The sequence below is a fragment of the Henckelia pumila genome, unplaced genomic scaffold (genome assembly GCF_033568475.1).
Source record: "Henckelia pumila isolate YLH828 unplaced genomic scaffold, ASM3356847v2 CTG_461:::fragment_3, whole genome shotgun sequence".
In the NCBI taxonomy this organism is placed as follows: Eukaryota; Viridiplantae; Streptophyta; class Magnoliopsida; order Lamiales; family Gesneriaceae; genus Henckelia; species Henckelia pumila.
This window is the reverse complement of record NW_027331831.1, coordinates 278,259-296,403: the sequence shown is the minus strand read 5'-3', so window position 1 is coordinate 296,403 and position 18,145 is coordinate 278,259. Positions and strand designations below refer to the sequence as shown.

General features: G+C 38.0%; 1 protein-coding gene across 1 annotated transcript; it reads left to right on the top strand.

Moving 5' to 3' along the window:
• Positions 1–435: 435 nt before the first annotated feature.
• LOC140872292 (probable BOI-related E3 ubiquitin-protein ligase 3) lies at positions 436–1,795 on the top strand. Its single transcript, XM_073275111.1, has 2 exons — positions 436–1,034; positions 1,159–1,795. The coding sequence occupies exons 1-2, from the start codon at positions 771–773 to the stop codon at positions 1,660–1,662; spliced, it is 768 nt and encodes a 255-aa protein (XP_073131212.1). The 5' UTR covers positions 436–770; the 3' UTR covers positions 1,663–1,795.
• Positions 1,796–18,145: the final 16,350 nt, after the last annotated feature.

The window sequence follows — 18,145 nt, the reverse complement described above, 5'->3', positions numbered from 1 at the left end:
TTAATTACATCCAAAAATTATGAAATTGATTACTCAAATCATGATTTTTGTTTAAAAAAAACACCACTTAATTCTTTTTATGACGCGAGACCCAGAAACATTACTTTTATACATATATTAAGTAAACTTTCGAATTAACGCAGCGATTTAGACCCACCAATTGTTTGCTTTTGCATCAATCATAGGCTTGGATGCTACAATGTCACCCCAGTTTAATCAATACGATTATTTGTCATATCGGCAACGATTTTCTCCTAACATATGTTGGGATAATACAAAAGATCATTTATGTTCAATTTGTCACGATAATCCCAAGTCTTTAATCGTGTGCTCAAATCAATAAATTCTATCATATATATATATTTATCAAGTTTGTCATTTAGAATAGTTTCAAAATTTAGATTATTTCATAAATTTACTTGGTCCAATATTAAATGCTGACAAAAATATACGTATAGCCTCGATTACTCTCCAATATAAATACCCAAAACCAACCCCGCGGATTTCTTATTTTTATCACTACTTTCCGTAAAGCCATATCACTCGCTCGGCACCGAACCCCGTACAAAATAATTTTTCATAGGTTTTGCCAAACATAAGCTTGATTTTCATGTTTTCAATCGGAATCGGACCCCTTGAATTTGATTAGTTTCCTTCATTAATTTCTATTTGCAATATAATAATTGTGTTGGAAATTAAACAAATCCCCTCCAAAAGAAAAAGAAAGAGAGCGGATAATAAAGGGATCGATTTGTTTTGGTCCAAATTCAATGGCGATTGAAGCGCAGGTTTATTCAGAAAATCTTGGTTTTGCTTTGAAGGGTCCTCCTCAGGAATTGTTGATCATGGAAAACGCTTGTGGATTCTTCGATCCTCAAAAAAGGAGTATTTTATCAGATCATCAAGAAAATCTCAACTATTTGCCCCATATTTCTCCCACTCATGAATTACACCTCCAAAAACACTCTCATGACAACTTTTCTGCACATATCGAGAAGCAAAGAATGGAGATTGATCAGTTCATCAGAATACAGGTCTTTTCATCATCTTTTTTTTTTGCACAGATTATCAAAAATTTTTTTTTTCCTAAAATTCAGATAATATTCCATCTGGGTTCTGATCCATTTTACAATATTTTCTTGAATATATAATTAACAGAACGAGAGATTGAGATTGACATTACAAGAACAAAGGAAACATCAAACGGCGCTGATCATAAGCAAATACGAGTCAAGAACAAAACTTGTACTGAAGCAGAAAGAAGAACAAATAGCAGAAGCAACAAACAGAACATTTCAGCTGGAGAATCTGTTGAGGAGAATGGAGATGGAGAATGAGACATGGGAGAGAGTGGCTAAAGAGAAGGAAGCCATGGTTGAATCACTCAACAGCGCAATCCAACGCCTGAAAGAGACGACGGCCAATATTCCGCCAGTTGATGATGCGGAATCTTGCTGCCAAAACATTAATAATATTGATGATGATGAAGAAAAGACAGAAACTGAGGAGAAGATGGTGTGCAGATGCTGCAATCATCGGAATTCGTGTGTAGTAATTCTGCCATGCAGGCATCTTTGTTCATGCAGAGATTGCGAGGTTTTTCTTTATTCTTGCCCCGTCTGTAAAAATGTGAAGAAAGCAACCATTGAGGTATTGGTTTAAATTTTTATTAAAAAAAAAATTATGGACATAATTTGAGGAAGACGAAGGATTCTTTCCGTATCAAGAATTTGATCGTTACATTTTTTATTTTATCTTTTTTTTTTTAAAAAAAGAAGAAATCAATGCTTTTTTGTGGAAAATATTTTTATACTTTATTTTATTAGTAATTAATAAAATATAAGAGAAGACTGCATGTATTGAGGAGGTTATGCTTTGAAATTGGAAATCATGACAGAGAAGTAAAGGACCATAATTTTCTGATAATAACCAGATGAATGAAATTTATTTTTATAATAACATAAAGCCTATTTTATTATTGTGTTAATTAACTATATTTTAACTCATTCATTAATGTATCACACGGGATGAACACGTACGTATTTTTCTTAAAATTGTCCTAGCATATTATCTTAAGAAATTGATGACGTCGAAATTTTATTTCGAGTTCAGTCTGGTAGAGTGGATCTCCAAATTTTCAATAAATCGGGTCGGGTCGGGCACGACGGATTTCTGCACAGACAGAAGCTAAGTTAGGGGGCGTTCGGCGTGACCCCTCCGATGCCTAAGTCAGTGCTCGAAAGTAAAAGAGCTTGACAAAAAGTAATAACAAGGGAATATGCGTGCGTGAATGTGTGAACAAGAAGTGAATAGAAGAGATGAATGAATAAATCATGAACCATACCTGTATTTATAGGGGCTTGGAGGGGTAGGTTACCTTGTCAAGGTAGAATATGTGTTAGAGTAGGACTCTACTCAAGTAGGATCCTTAACCAAGTAGGATTCTAACATCAACTCATAGATCATATCAAATTCTAGATTCGTTGAATATTGTCATTATCTTTTACAGATCTTCATATATCCAAGGATAATGGAAGATTCTAGACACTGGGCCCATCCTGGGACCGGGTTGGGCTCCGACCATGCCCGTTAGGGATCAAACCTATAAATTTATTTATGATCATGACCCCATTCCCTAACAGGACCATCCCAGATTGGGTTTCTCATAAGACTAGATGGGCCTCAGAGTATAGTTCCAAAAATATGGATTATTGGATTCGGGTCGGGTTAGATCCGTATAATTTTTAGGGATATCAATAGTATCTCCCCCCGCTGGTCTAAAAGAAGTATGAAATTTAGACCATATAGTCATCTGACCGGACCCGAGCCCCGTATATTATGCTTGTGATGTAATATACCACAATGTGTTTTCCGTGAACGGTCCGGATCTCGATCCTTATCGTGTGCTTTCTCTGAGCGGCTGAGATCTTGCGACGGTACGATTTCCAAAAGATTCCCTGAGCGACGTGGCCCACCCCGTACCGCTGATCGGTATTACCATCTAACGGTCCACATCGGCTCACTCCTGCTATAAATAGGACTGAAAAAAACTTCATTTTCACTTTTACCGCGTGGGCGTTACTCAGTCAAAATTCCGAGAGCTCTTCCGGCCCGAGCTACTATTCCCGTGTCCTTTCTGCTCGATCAGTTATCAAACTTCTCCTTTATACTTCCCGACCACCTACTTTCTTCTGTAAGTTTATTTATTAAATATTAAATTAAGATGTCTTCCCCGGACGAGAATACCGTCCGGGAAATAGTTGTTTTTATCGATTCATCTCCTCCCCCCAAAACACCTGAACATCCTGCCTCTTCTGATTCAGATGTCGACCCGAGTCCAACTGAGACTCGGGAAGCTAAAATGCGTAGGCTTCATGCCCTTAGGACTGACGAGGCTCACCTAAGGTCGGAAGGCAAGCACTGGTTTCAAGTTTTAGCCTCCCACCTTAGCCCGGACATGGGCCCGGTCATTAGAGCCAGATCGGGGATGCCCGATACATATGATCTATTACTTCCCCGTCGTCAGGACCGGGCTAACAAACCCCCTGAGGGATACTTAAGTTTCAGTTTGGATCACATAAAAATGGGTCTCCGGTTCCCCGTCCCGAACATTATCTTGGCCCTGTGTCAATATTTTTGTATATGTCCGACCAACTTACTCCTAATTCCTTCAGATCTATTTTATCTTTAGGAGTTTTATTTTGCTTTTTCCGAGTTCCCTTAGACATAGGGAATTTTATCAAATTTCTTCAAATTAAGAAAATTGCTCCTGGCCAGTTTTATATTTCCATCCGACCTGAATATCAATTACTGAAAGGGAAGCCAAGCTCTCATAAAGTTTGGAACAACAGATATTTTTTTGTTCGGCATGAGCCCGAGCAACCTTGGCTGTGTCGATCCAATTGGGCCATGAACTTTACTTCTCCCGACCTTCCTGCTCAGCCCAGCCATAATTTCACCAATTTTTTGGCCACCCTATCCGTAAAAACCTTCAACATTGAGAGCTTAATCCAGGATGATCTCCTATGTACATACGGCTTCTGTGTAGAAATCCCGAGTGATCTAGGTGGAAACACTTAATCTTTTTAAGCACTTGTTCTTTTACTTTCCCGAGCACGGATTTTTATTGATCTTTTATCTTCTTGTATTTATAGACGAAAGAATAAGCCAAGCGAAAATGACTGCCGACTTCCGAGCTGCAGCCAAGATATTGAAACGAAAGAAACCCGAGACCTCCGCGGAATTCGCTACTGAGTCTGGATCACATATTCCCGAGTAGCAGTCCAAGAATACTAATAAGAAAATTCGGGGAGATGAAGCCCCGAGCAAGCAAGAGCCCATTCTCCAAGCCAACACCACCGTTCATGGAAAAGGGAAAGAGAAGGTTTTCATTGATCTCCGGTCCCTTCCCGAGCACATGGAGCGGGGTGATCCGGATCATCCCTATAGCCCGGGAATCTCTTTCTTTGCCCGACCAGACCAGCCTCGCAGCTTGAACATTTTGCAGCATATGGTCTCTACCGAAGACCTAAATATAGTTCGGGCAGTCCCGGACAAAGAAGCTGAGGAGTCTTTGGCTTTAGCTTTTATGCAGATAATTCATTTTCGCTTTTGCACTTAGAATTTTTCTTCTTTTATCCTTAAGTAATACCTTGGTTTTTTACTCGTAGGCCATGGTCTGGGCGGGGGAGATCACTGCTCGGTCGTATAAATCCTGCACAGACCATTCTCTGAACCAAGATGCTCTGGTGAAGCGGATAACCGTACTGACCAAGCAGATCCGTGACCTTAAAGACGCTCATGGTCAGGAAATCCATGACATGAGGTCGGATATAGAGAATGCTCAGGAAGGATGGGATGCGGCTAAGGAGCGCATCAAAGAGTTGAAGGCTGCTCTCCTGGCTAAGGATCAGGAGTTCGAGGCTGGATGGGCCAAGAAGAAAGATGATTTTCTCGCTTCCTCTGCTTTTGCCGACCTGTGTGTTGAGAAGAATGTGGCCTTTTTTGAAGATGGCTTCAAGGGGTGCTTGGCTCAGATCAGGGCTGAAGGATATCCTGAGGCCGAACACCCTTTCTCTTCCCTCGACCCTGCCAAGGCTTTGGATGACTTGCCTGATGATGAGGAGAAGTCCGAGCCAGAAAGGCCCGAGCAGGAAGTGAAGAAACCCGAGCAAGAAGAAGACGCTGCTTCTTAATCTTTTTTCTTTTATTGTTAAAAACAATGTCTTGAACAAGTTCCATTTTAAGACCCTATGCGGTCTTCTTTTTGATTTGTAATTTGTTCCGTATTATGAATGGACGACCCGTATATAAATTGTGTAAAATTTTGCCAAAGATTGATTCCTGAGCTTAACAAAATTTTGTCAAGTATAATATTGGTTTTCGAGCTGGAATTTTAACAAAATTTTCCTAAGTGTAAGATAGCTATCCCGAGCTCGAATTTTAACAAAATTTTGCTAAGTGTAAGATGGCTATCCCGAGCTGGAATTTTAACAAAATTTTGCTGTGTAAGATGGCTATCCCGAGCTGGAATTTTAACAAAATTTTGCTAATTGTAAGATGGATTCCCGAGCTGGAATTTTAACAAAATTTTGCTATGTAAGATGGCTATCCCGAGCTGGAATTTTAACAAAATTTTTCTAAGTGTAAATGGATTCTCGAGCTGGAATTTTAACAAAATTTTGCTAAGTATAAGATGGATTCCCGAGCTGGAATTTTAACAAAATTTTTCTACGTATAAGATGGATTCTTGAGCTGGAATTTTAACAAAATTTTGCTAAGTATAAGATTGGTTCCCCAGCTGGGAATTTAACAAAATTTAAGTATGAAATATTTACCACGAATGGCGTGGTGAGTGCCGAGTTGGTCGGACTTTAATTTGACCACGAATGGCGTGGTGAGTGCCGAGCTGGTCAGACTTTAATTTTGACCACGAATGGCGTGGTAAGTGCCGAGTTGGTCGGACTTTAATTTTACCACGAATGGCGTGGTGAGTGCCGAGCTGGTCGGGCTTTAATTTTGACCACGAATGGCGTGATAAGTGCCGAGTTGGTCAGACTTTAATTTGACCACGAATGGCGTGGTGAGTGCCGAGCTGGTCGGGCTTTAATTTGACCACGAATGGCGTGATGAGTGCCGAGCTGGTCGGGCTTTAATTTTGACCACGAATGGCGTGGTGAGTGCCGAGCTGGTCGGGCTTTAATTTTGACCACGAATGGCGTGGTGAGTGCCGAGTTGGTCGGGCTTTAATTTTGACCACGAATGGCGTGGTCAGTGCCAAGCTGGTCGGGCTTTAATTTGACCACGAATGGCGTGGTGAGTGCCGAGCTGGTCGGGCTTTAATTTACCACGAATGGCATGGTGAGTGCCGAGTTGGTCGGGCTTTAATTTGACCACGAATGGTGTGGTGAGTGCCGAGCTGGTTGGGCTTTAATTTGATCACGAATGGCGTGGTGAGTGTCGAGATGGTCGGGCTTTAATTTTGACCACGAATGGCGTGGTGTGTGACAAAAATATGTCATTTTTTCATAAATAATTTCCAAAACATATCTCAAAAATTAAGAAATAACAAAAGGACTACTATTACTATCAAAATTAAAAACAAGAATAACAAAATAACTCACAACCCATTACTCCTAAGAGGTTGAGTAATTCCCCAAATCTGGTCGAGACTCTAAGAGTAATAAGTGTTGAGCATTCCATGGCCTTTTTCCTTTCTTTCCTTGGGCGTCTTCCAAATAATAAGCGGCCACTCCTGCCTTCCCTATCACTTTGAAGGGTCCTTCATACTTTGCATCTAACTTCCCTCTCTCTCCATGGTGTTGAATTTTCCTCATAACCAAGTCCCCTTCTTGAAAAGCTCGGGGGTAGACCCGTTTGTTATAGGCTCGAGTCATTCTCTTGCGATAAGCTGCTAATCGAATTGCCGCTCTAGCTCGATTTTCTTCAACTAGATCCATATCCATGGCCCTTATTTTATCGTTATCAGGACCGTAGACTATTATTCGAGCATTTTCCTATCCAATCTCGACGGGAAGAACTGCTTCAGTCCCATACACCATGTTGTATGGTGTCTCGTCCGTCCCGGACCTTGTTGTAGTCTGGTAAGACCACAACACGGATGGAAGTTCATCCACCCATTTTCCCCGTGCTGAATCTAACCGGGTCTTGAGTTCTTGCACGATAGTTCTATTAGTAACTTCTACCTGCTCGTTACCTTGAGGATAAGTGACAAACGTAAAAACTTGTTTAATCTTCATCTTCTTGCACCAAGCTTGGACCTTAGAACCACAGAATTGTCTTCCATTGTCCGATATGAGCCTGCGCAATATTCCAAACCGACAAACAATATTTTTCCACAAGAAATTTAGCACTTCGTTTTCTATGATTTTTGCCAAGGGCTCAGCCTCGACCCACTTTGAAAAATAATCAACAGCTACTAACAAAAATTTTCTCTGACCCGTACTGACTGGGAATGGTCCAACAATGTCCATTCCCCATTGATCGAAAGGACAGAAGGCTACTACTGCCCTCATAAATTCCGCGGGCTTCCATTGTAAGTTAGCATGCCTCTGGAAATTGTAACATGAGTTGACCAGGGCAGATGCGTCCTTCTTCATGGTGGGCCAGAAAAACCCGGCCAGCAAAGCCTTCCGAGCTAAGGCTATACTACCCAAGTGATTTCCACAACAACCTTCATGTATCTCTCGAAAGACATAATTAGCCTCGTCCGGGCCAAGACACTTGAGAAGAGGTTGGGAGAATGACCTTTTGAAAAGTATTTTATCAAACATCACAAAACGTAAGACTCTTCTTTTAATTTTCTGAGCCTTCTTGTTGTCGTTCGGGAGCTCGTTCTTGGTTAGGTATTTGTGTATGTCATATCTCCAATCCCCTTCCAGTACATCCGCTATTATATCATCTAGACTTTCAAGTTGAGATATCATTTCTTTTCCTTTCAGTCCGGGGTCAGATGGTTCCCCTACGGAACTTGAGAGACGGGCCAAGTGATCGGCCTTTGTATTTTCAGTCCTCGGGTTCAACTCCATAGTGAGTTCGGAAAAATCTTCCTTGGCTTTGTCCAATGCTTGAGCATATTTTATCATCTTTTCATTCTTAGTTTTAAACTTCCCCTTACTCTGTTGTATGACCAACTGTGAATCTGAATAAAGGGTAGCTCGGGATATACCGAGATTCCGAGCAGCCTTTGGTCCGAGCAAGAGGGCTTCATATTCTGCTTCATTATTAGATGCTCGGAAATCCAACCTTATTGAGATGTTGGTTTCCTCGCCCCAAGGTGATATTATCACAATCCCAACCCCGCTTCCTGTTTGACAAGATGATCCATCTAAAAATATCTTCCAATGGTCTTCTTGTTCTAAGTGAATAGTCTCTGCCAAGAAATCAGCTAGGGCTTGAGCTTTGATGGCAGTACGGGCTCAAACTTATGTCATACTCACTTAACTCTATAATCCACTTGATCAATCTTTCCGATGAATCTGGGTTGGCCGCGATTTTTCCCAAGGCGCTGTTGGTAAGAACAGTGATCGGATGTGACAAAAAATAAGGCCTTAGCTTTCTGGCTGTAATGATGAGGGCCAGAGCTAACTTTTCCTGTGTCATGTAGTTAAGCTCTGCTCCTTTCAAGGCATGACTGACGAAGTAGATACGTAGATGGTTCACCCCCTCCTTCCGGACTTGGACCGAGCTAGCAGCACGGGGTGTGACAGCTAGATACACAAAGAGCTCTTCTCCCTGTACTGGTTTGTTCAACACCGATAGTTCTTTTAGATATGTCTTCAACTCCTAAAAAGATTTTTCACTATGTTCATCCCACTAAAAGTTTTTGGTTTTCCTGAGTGCTCTGAAGAACGGGAAACTCTTATTGGCCGATCTCGATATGAAACGAGCCAGTGCCCTTCCAGACAACCTTTGCCTATCTGTTACTTGAACACTTTGTCCATTAATATTTGATAAGTGGCCCAGCATTTTTTAGCCCAAAGGGCATGACTATGTAACAACAAGTTTCGGTGGAGGTGACAAAACTCACTTTATCCTGATCTTGTTTGGCTAGGGGAATTTGATGATACCCCTGATAGGCGTCCAGAAAACACAACTCATGCCCGGATGTAGAATCCACCAACTGATCTATTCGGGGCAAAGGATAGCAATTCTTTGGGCATGCCTTGTTCAGATCACGAAAGTCTACGCACATGTGCCACTTGCCCGAAGACTTGGGTACCAGTACTACATTTGATAACCAGGTCGGGAAATATAATTCTTGAATGTGTCCTGCTTTCAAAAGTTCCTCAACTTTCCCTTGAATCACAACATCTTTTTCAGGGCCAAAGTGTCTTTTATTTTGAATAATGGGGTAATAGTCCCGTATAACGTTTAGCTTATGCTCCATTACTTCTCTCCGTACTCCCAAAAGATCAGATACTGACCATGCGAAGGCGTCTTTGTTCTCCATCAGACACTGTATTAACTGCTCTTTAAGAGAGGCTTCTAGCGTCCGAGCAACTTTAACCGACCCGGTCGGAGGGCAAATCAAAATTTCTTCGCACTCTTCTTCGGCAGTAAGAGGGGTATCTTCTTCTAACAAATTTACTTGTTCCCGACCTACAGGTCCGGGTCGATCACTATGATTAATTTTGACTGCTTTTTGTTCTATCTGTACCTCTTCTACATAGCACTTTCGAGAAATCTTCCGATCTCCTTGAACCTCGCCAACTTCATTACCCACAGGAAATTTGATCTTTTGATATAGTGCTGAAGCCACGGCCATGAATGTAGTCATGGCCGATCTCCCCAAGATAACGTTATATGCTGATGGTGCATCCACGATAATAAAGCTGACAATCCGTGTTTTACTTGTATGATCTTTGCCCAAAGTGAGCATCAAATTGATCAATCCAGTAGGTCGGATGGCATGACCTGTGAACCCGAACAATGATGTCACCACTGGTTTTGTGGTGACCTCGGGTGCTAATCTCATCTTAAGGGGCAAAATTAACATTTAAGAATAAAAGAATCACACTTGAACGAATAAAATCAAAGACTAAAACTTTTTTTTAAAAAAAAAAAAAAATCTACTCACACACGGACCTTGGTCCGGACCCTTGCACGAACCAGGGCACGGGGTCCGTGCCTGCTCTGGATAAGGGTTTGTGCCTATGTAGAAATTGAAATCAAAGGAGTTTCGGAACAGAGGACACACGGACCCTTACACGGAGGCTTACACGGGGTCCGTGCTTCCTTTTCTCAAAACATTTTGGGACAGAGTCCATCCGGACCCTTGCCCATGGCATGCACGGGGTCCGTGCCCTGTGCATAAAATTCAGTCTTTTTACGCTATCAAGTCTGAAAAATGATGTAATCTATCATATAAGCTTTCCAACATGATTCTGCATACTTGACATGCATTTAAACATCAATCTACATATCGTTAATACATGAATCAATACTCAAAAACAACATATACAAACGTGCGTGTTGTTCTAACATGATTACCAAATTTATAAACTACATGTCATCTGCTTAAAACCTGAGTCTCCACTTCTAATCTTTCAATCTCGTGCAATCCAAGTCAAGTCTGACTCTCTTATGCCCCAACCTGATGCAATGCACACATAACAAACAAAGCAACAGCCGGATAACTCCGGTGAGAATAAATCTCAGTATGAACGACATGCATATACATCATTTAAGCATATTAAATCTATATGCCAAATTAATCTTAAATCTCAAATCATGTAATAACAGGTAAAACATGATAATATATGCGTTCATCTATAATAAAATATTACCAAGCGTATAAGCTCATTGAATGGAATATATTAACATGCTAGCATTTATAAACGTATAATCTAAACCATAGAAATCTCTAGGTTAATGCATAAATGCAATGCATGTGCCAAGGAATAGGCTATCAAATCTGATATCAATAAATCGTAGCTCTGGAATCCCGGGGAAATAAAATCTTTAACCAACCACCGACTCTCCCACTCGAGGTGGTGTTAAATATCTCAATTCCCCTGACTTTGGTGCAACTATAATGAGTCTTCTAGCTCTGAAAATAAATATATATTTCGTTCCATGAATCATCTGACTCTGGAAGTAAATCTAAATTCCATGCCACTCAACTACAGTTCTCCAAACGTCATCTGCACTCTAGGCCTTTCAACCCTCTGTGCTCTTCAGGCTGGAGTTCAAGATGAATGCAACATAATCTGAATGCATCAAATCATACATAAGCTAAAACAACATCTTGAACACATCAATCATATAATCATAAGATCATATAATCACTCAAGGATACCGACATATCTGTAAGCATCACATGGAATACGTAAAACATGTTCAATACAGCAAATAATATAAATCAAAAAAGACAAGTAAACATTTACATAAATATTCTGAGAATTCAAGAAGATAGCTATCTTGAATAATCTATCTCATTTATGTAAACGTAAACAATAACATATATTAAACATGCATGTATGTGATTTTAGGAAACTCGATAATCAGAAACAATCTCGAGTTATTCTGCCCATCTTATTAATGTCTATTCATACATTTCCTTCTGAATCTGAGAAGCTCCAATTCTGGACAAATAACATCAAAGAACTTCCATCACAATCTGCTCAAATCAGTACAATCATTCAAGGCAAACTAGCTTCACACCTTCTTCAGTCTTTCTCGGTTCAAAGGCTAACTTCTCGAGTTCGTCGATTCGAATTCGATCTTTTGCATTCAAATCTGAAATGCATTGATTTTCAATTCAATATCAGCTCCCAATATCACTACAATCTCATAAATTCCGAAACAACTACAAGACTTGATTGTTCGGTCAAAATCAAAACCGACGGCGTAACGGTTCGAATTCGAAAATCCCAAAGGCATTAACATGAATAATACAATCATGCCAATCACATATCATCACCAATTCCAGCAGCATAAAACGTGAACATCAGCCCCTAAAAATCATATTTCTGAAAAATCTTTCAAAAATCGGAAACATATTCAAACGACGATTTTTTCTCGATCCGTCTTAGATTTGCTATCGTCGTATATGATAGAACATGTTTATACAATAAAATCTTAATTCTAACAACATCATAAAATTCAAACATGGTAGAATTTCTTAAAACTTACGTCAAAACGAAGCACTCAGAGCTGTGATCGCAAATATACGATCAATCGGAAATTATACCGGGCGGATCAAAAGATATCGGAGCTTTAAATAATCGAAAATGGCGTTAAAGAGGTTTTTGAATTTCCTCTCTTGCTACTGCCCTGTTCACGTGAATGATGCTAGGAAATAAGTGAATTTTGGATATATATTGACCTATTTGCAGTTTAGTCCCTGAACTTTGACCTAATTGCAATTCAGTCCTCGAACAAGCGATTTAATTCAATTTAAATCCTAAATAATTTAAGAATAATATAATTTAATTATAAACTCTAAATATTCTCAAATTAAATATTCTCGAATTAAAATTAAATCATTTCGGACCTTATCGCATTTTAGTCCTTGAACTGCTCAATATTCGCAAATTGGCCCTTGCTCGGATTTCATCCTCAAACTAAATCCTTGATATTTATAATATTGGAATTTACATCTTAAATTCCATAAATATCAATTCAAATATTTTTAATCTTTTAATTTAATAATTCCGGATATTAAAATCTTAAAATCCAAAAAATCCTCAAATTAAATATTTTTGACCCGAAATTGAAATCTCTAATTGCCATCAATTCTTAAATTCATCTTTTTACTCTTATTCGGAATTTAACTCTTAAATCCCGTCATTAAGAACTTAATATTTTCGGGCCTTACAATTCCTCCCCTCTAAGAAATGATTTTGTCATCGAAATCGCATTCGATCTTACTGCTGATTCTCGTAAGTTGTATAGCTGACTGAAGTAATACGTACTTCAATTTTCTGAGCTTTAGATATCTATTCTGATAATTTTTCTTCTATAGTATCTTATTCTTTTTTCTGATTGCTTCTGCAATCATATCTTATTCTCTTGAACATATATTCACTGAGTCAACTTAGCTCTAAGTTGCTCTTTCTCGTTATCTAACTCTGTATCAGTTATTTAACTTGAATGCAAATGCATATTCTATCTGATAGTCTTCAGCCAATGCATATGGATAACAAGTCATCTGTCTGACAATTCGAGATTGACTATTAATCAATAAGCTAGATCAAATACTCATAGAGTCTGAAATCTCTTTCTGAATCTAATGATGCTTGGGAAAGAACTTCTTTGCTGATCATTATGTTCAGGCTTCAAATCTATATCTGTTACTCATTTGCTAGCTCTGCCAATGCTGTTATGTTCTTATTCTGTTAAAATCAATCTTCAAATTCTCTATCTTTTCTTGACTCATATCTGGTCTGATAGCTGATACTTCTGACATATCATTTCAATATAAAGACAATTCTGTTTTTCTTATCATCTAAATGCAAAAGACTGTCTCTATATCTATCAGATAGCTGTCACAGGAATTATGGTAATCAAATGGCACATAATCAATCAATTAGTACCGAATCTAGTACTATAGTTCTGAGCATATCCTCAGAAATCTGGAAAATCACATCTGATAGTCCACTAATCAAAGGATGGTATAATGAAATCTCATACAACCAAACACTCAGAACATCTGACAATCAGTGCCATAATCTAGAAAACAAATCTAAAGTCTCTATCTCGACAATAGATTTCATTAATTCCTGTAATCTGATCATCTTGCTAACTTTGTAACAAGTATCACTTTATGTTTGTATCATGTCTAATACAATATATTCGTGAATCTGTCGAAATCTACTACAATCTAAATCGCAAAATCATGATGATTTGAGTAGATTCGAACTAAAATCTTCTATAAAGTTGATCTTCTTTCAGCTCTTATGTAACTAATCTGTTACATAAACCACTTGGGTTTCTCTTTTTTGCTTCTTTTACTGGAATTTTAGTATTGATAATGTCAATTCTGTCGTATCTGTTTTCATTTCTTTCACCAATACTGATTGCCAAGTAATGACTACATATAAGTCATACAGATGTAGACAACTGAATGGATATTCAATCTGTTGTCATATGCCTCTTTCACAATCTGATATTCCATATCTAGAATATCTGGCATACTTAAACGATTGTTCACCGCAAAATTTTATCTGTTCTGATCTGCTATCTTATCTAATATCTTAATCTAGCATTTACAATCTAATTTTCATTGCTTGATCTCATATCCATGTTGCTATTATCTTTCCAAACCAATCAATATTAGCTTGGATTGCAACAATTCTGATTGTATGAGTATTTGTCTAGCAACTCACGTATAAAAATTACAGATCTGTAATCACTCGATCAAGCATTCATCTACTTTTCTTCTTTCTATTTCCCAAGTATTAGCAAATTATGCAATCAACCCATAAATATTGTGGATACTTTGAATCATAGTTTCTATCAATTACGAGCCAAATACTTCAAGATACACTGAATAAATACATCAAATAATCAATAATTCTCAAATTTCAATCAAAGAACCTCGCTCAAAGAAATGTCAGACAAAATCAAATATTCTGAATGACAGCGAGTTAAGCAAATCAGACTCTAGCAAAAGAATAAGAGTCCATCAAAATCGATCGAGGTCAAATAACACAACCTCAAAATCGATATCAAGAAATTTAAGAATCATGATTTCTATGATGTAATAGCTTCAGCAAAATTGAAGAGAAAGCTCAATTGTAACTGATTTTTCTTATTCTCTATTGACATGAGTTCATTTATTAATTCTCAGCTGACAATAGTCGAATATAATCTTTTCGACTTAACCTATTGTCGTAGAATTAATCATCATTTCGGTACTAAATAACTCTTTTCTATTCACTTGTCTAGCTGTTTCTGGAGTTCTTCAGTTCAAGTAATGCTCTTCTATACGAGTTGTCATCGGACTTTCATACTAGGCATCACTTTCTATAGAACTCCTTTCATTTCGTAGAAAAGTCGGAATATGTCTTTTGAATATTTCTGTATATTCTAACCACTGACATATCTGTCAATTCTAGGTTAGTTCTATACTAATTCAGTACATCGACTAAAATTATTCCGTCGTTTTCCTCTTGGTATAACCAGTACCGAATAACAAAAATTTAATTTCTGAAACTCACATCTTAGCTATTGCTTAATCAGTGCACAGATTCAATCAGCTGTTAACTGGTACTCAGTTATTGCATTAATATCTATAATGCATGCTAGCTTAATAATTCACGCCTGATATCAGCACATTCAATTTTATTTCCTCAATTCTGTATTTCATCTTCTATGACTAATCTTGCAAATGTGTTCCATCTACGCAAAGGCAAAATCTCAGCAAATATGATAAATAAAGGCTCATCAGATACGGATTGTAGCATAACAAATCACTGATCTATAAATGTATGTTATGCAATCAATATATAAGCGGTTAACTAGAATTAACTCACTTACCTGTAATCTTATTATCTGGTGCAACTTGAGCCTCATTTTCTGTACTTGCTTATTGTCTATGACATGATCTGTCATTCAAATTTTCTCTTGATCTATGTCAGCTAGGGGAGCTATGCTTATATTTCTTCATCTGCTGGAGTTTAGGCTAAATCGATCTTTGCTGCTGTTGTCACTATCTCTTGCTTCATAGCTATACTGCTATGAAAGTTATAGTGAAGGTGATGATCATAGTGTTTTTTTCACAATTACAGAGGCGTGATAAAATTCAACTCTGCCTCGTACTACCGCTTTGTGATTTCGTTATTCTATTACTGGCTTGAAATCAACTCATTAAAGTTATTATGCTTTTATTCTGCAAAGTCTTCTTTTCTATCTTCTTTATCATATACGAAAAAAAACAATTCTGTTTACTTACCTGCCAAACCTTTCAATACTTCTGCTCTTCCATAAGTTCTTCTGGTAACTTCACCAACTTCTTGCTAAGTCCTAGAGTTGATATAAAATCAAGCTAGTTCTATGTTCATCTGAATATTCTTCTCTTTAACAACTGATCCAGCTCTTCAATTCAACCCCTTTTTAGACATAGCATATTCTGTATCTTTCTGAGTTGGTGATTAATAGCTTTGGAGATGTTCAACTAACTTACTTCTCAGTGCAATCATCATATCGATCGGCTCAAAAACGTACCTCAACACTGTTCTGTTCTGTCTGCGGTTCTATTCTGTCTGAGGTTCTCATGCTATCTGTACAATCTGTCTTACTCAATAACAGAAGCAATATATATGGCAGAGATTATAAAATACAATGTCAGTATAACATACATATAATCTCATTTTTCTGAATAAAACACATGCTTGCAAATTCTCATGCTTTTCAAATAAAACATGCTTGCAACAAATTCATTTATTCTAATGAATTCAAGAAATCAGGCATACAAATCAGCATATAAGGATGTAATTTGCATCTCAATAAAGCAAGCAGTGTTCACTCAAGCAATCATAGTCGCATACAATTCTGTAAATCAAGTAAAGCATACTCATGCAATACTATAAATGCATGCGACTCAATCTATCCCGCTCAACTTCTATCTTAGTCCAAGACTTTACGCTCTGATACCACCTGTTATGGTGACCTCGGGTGCTAATCTCATCTTAAGGGGCAAAATTAACATTTAATCATAAAAAAATCACACTTGAACGAATAAAATCAAAGACTGAATTTTTTTTTTAAAAAAAAAAAAAAATTCTGCTCACACACGGACCTTGGTCCGGACCCTTGCACGAACCAGGGCACGGGGTCGTGCCTGCTCTGGATAAGGGTCCGTGCCTATGCAAAATTGAAATCAAAGGAGTTTCGGAACAGAGGACACACGGACCCTTACACGGAGGCTTGCACGGGGTCCGTGCCTCCTTTTCTCAAAACATTTTGGGACAGAGTCCATCCGGACCCTTGCCCATGGCATGCACGGGGTCCGTGCCCTGCGCATAAAATTCAGTCTTTTTACGCTATCAAGTCTGAAAAATGATATAATCTATCATATAAGCTTTCCAACATGATTCTACATACTTGACATGCATTTAAACATCAATCTACATATCGGTAATACATGAATCAATACTCAACAACAGCATATACAAAAGTGCGTGTTGTTCTAACATGATTACCAAATTTATAAACTACATGTCATCTGCTTAAAACCCGAGTCACCACTTCTAATCTTTCAATCTCGTGCAATCCAAGTCAAGTCTGACTTGCTTATGCCCCAACCTGATGCAATGCACACATACAAACAAAGCAACAGTCGGATAACTTCGATGAGAATAAATCTCAGTATGAACGACATGCATATACATCATTTAAGCATATTAAATCTATATGTCAAATGAATCTTAAATCTCAAATCATGTAATAACAGGTAAAACATGATAATATATGCGTTAATCTATAATAAAATAATTCCAAGCATATAAACTCATTCAAATCTTGAATGAAATATAATAACATACTAGCATTTACAAACGCATAATCTAAACCATAGAAATTTCTAGGTTAATGCATAAATGCAATGCATGTGTCAAGGAATAGGCTATCAAATCTGATATCAATAAATCGTAGCTCTAGGATCCCGGGAAAATAAAATCTTTAACCAACCACCGACTCTCCCACTCGAAGTGGTGTTAAATATCTCAATTCCCCTGACTTTGGTGCAACTATAGTGAGTCATCTAGCTCTGGAAATAAATCTATATTCCGTGCCATAAGTCATCTGACTCTGGAAGTAAATCTACATTCCATGCCACTCAACTACAGTTCTCCAAACGTCATCTGCACTCTAGGTCTTTCAACCCTCTGTGCTCTTCAGACTGGAGTTCAAGATGAATGCAACATAATCTGGATGCATCAAATCATACATAAGCTAAAACAGCATCTTGAACACATCAATCATATAATCATATGATCATATAATCACTCAAGGATACCGACATATCTATAAGCATCACATGGAATACGTAAAACATGTTCAATACATCAAATAATATAAATCAAAGAATACAAGTAAAAATTTACATAAATATTCTGAAAATTCAAGAAGATAGCTATCTTGAATAATCTATCCCATTTTTGTAAACGTAAACAATAAC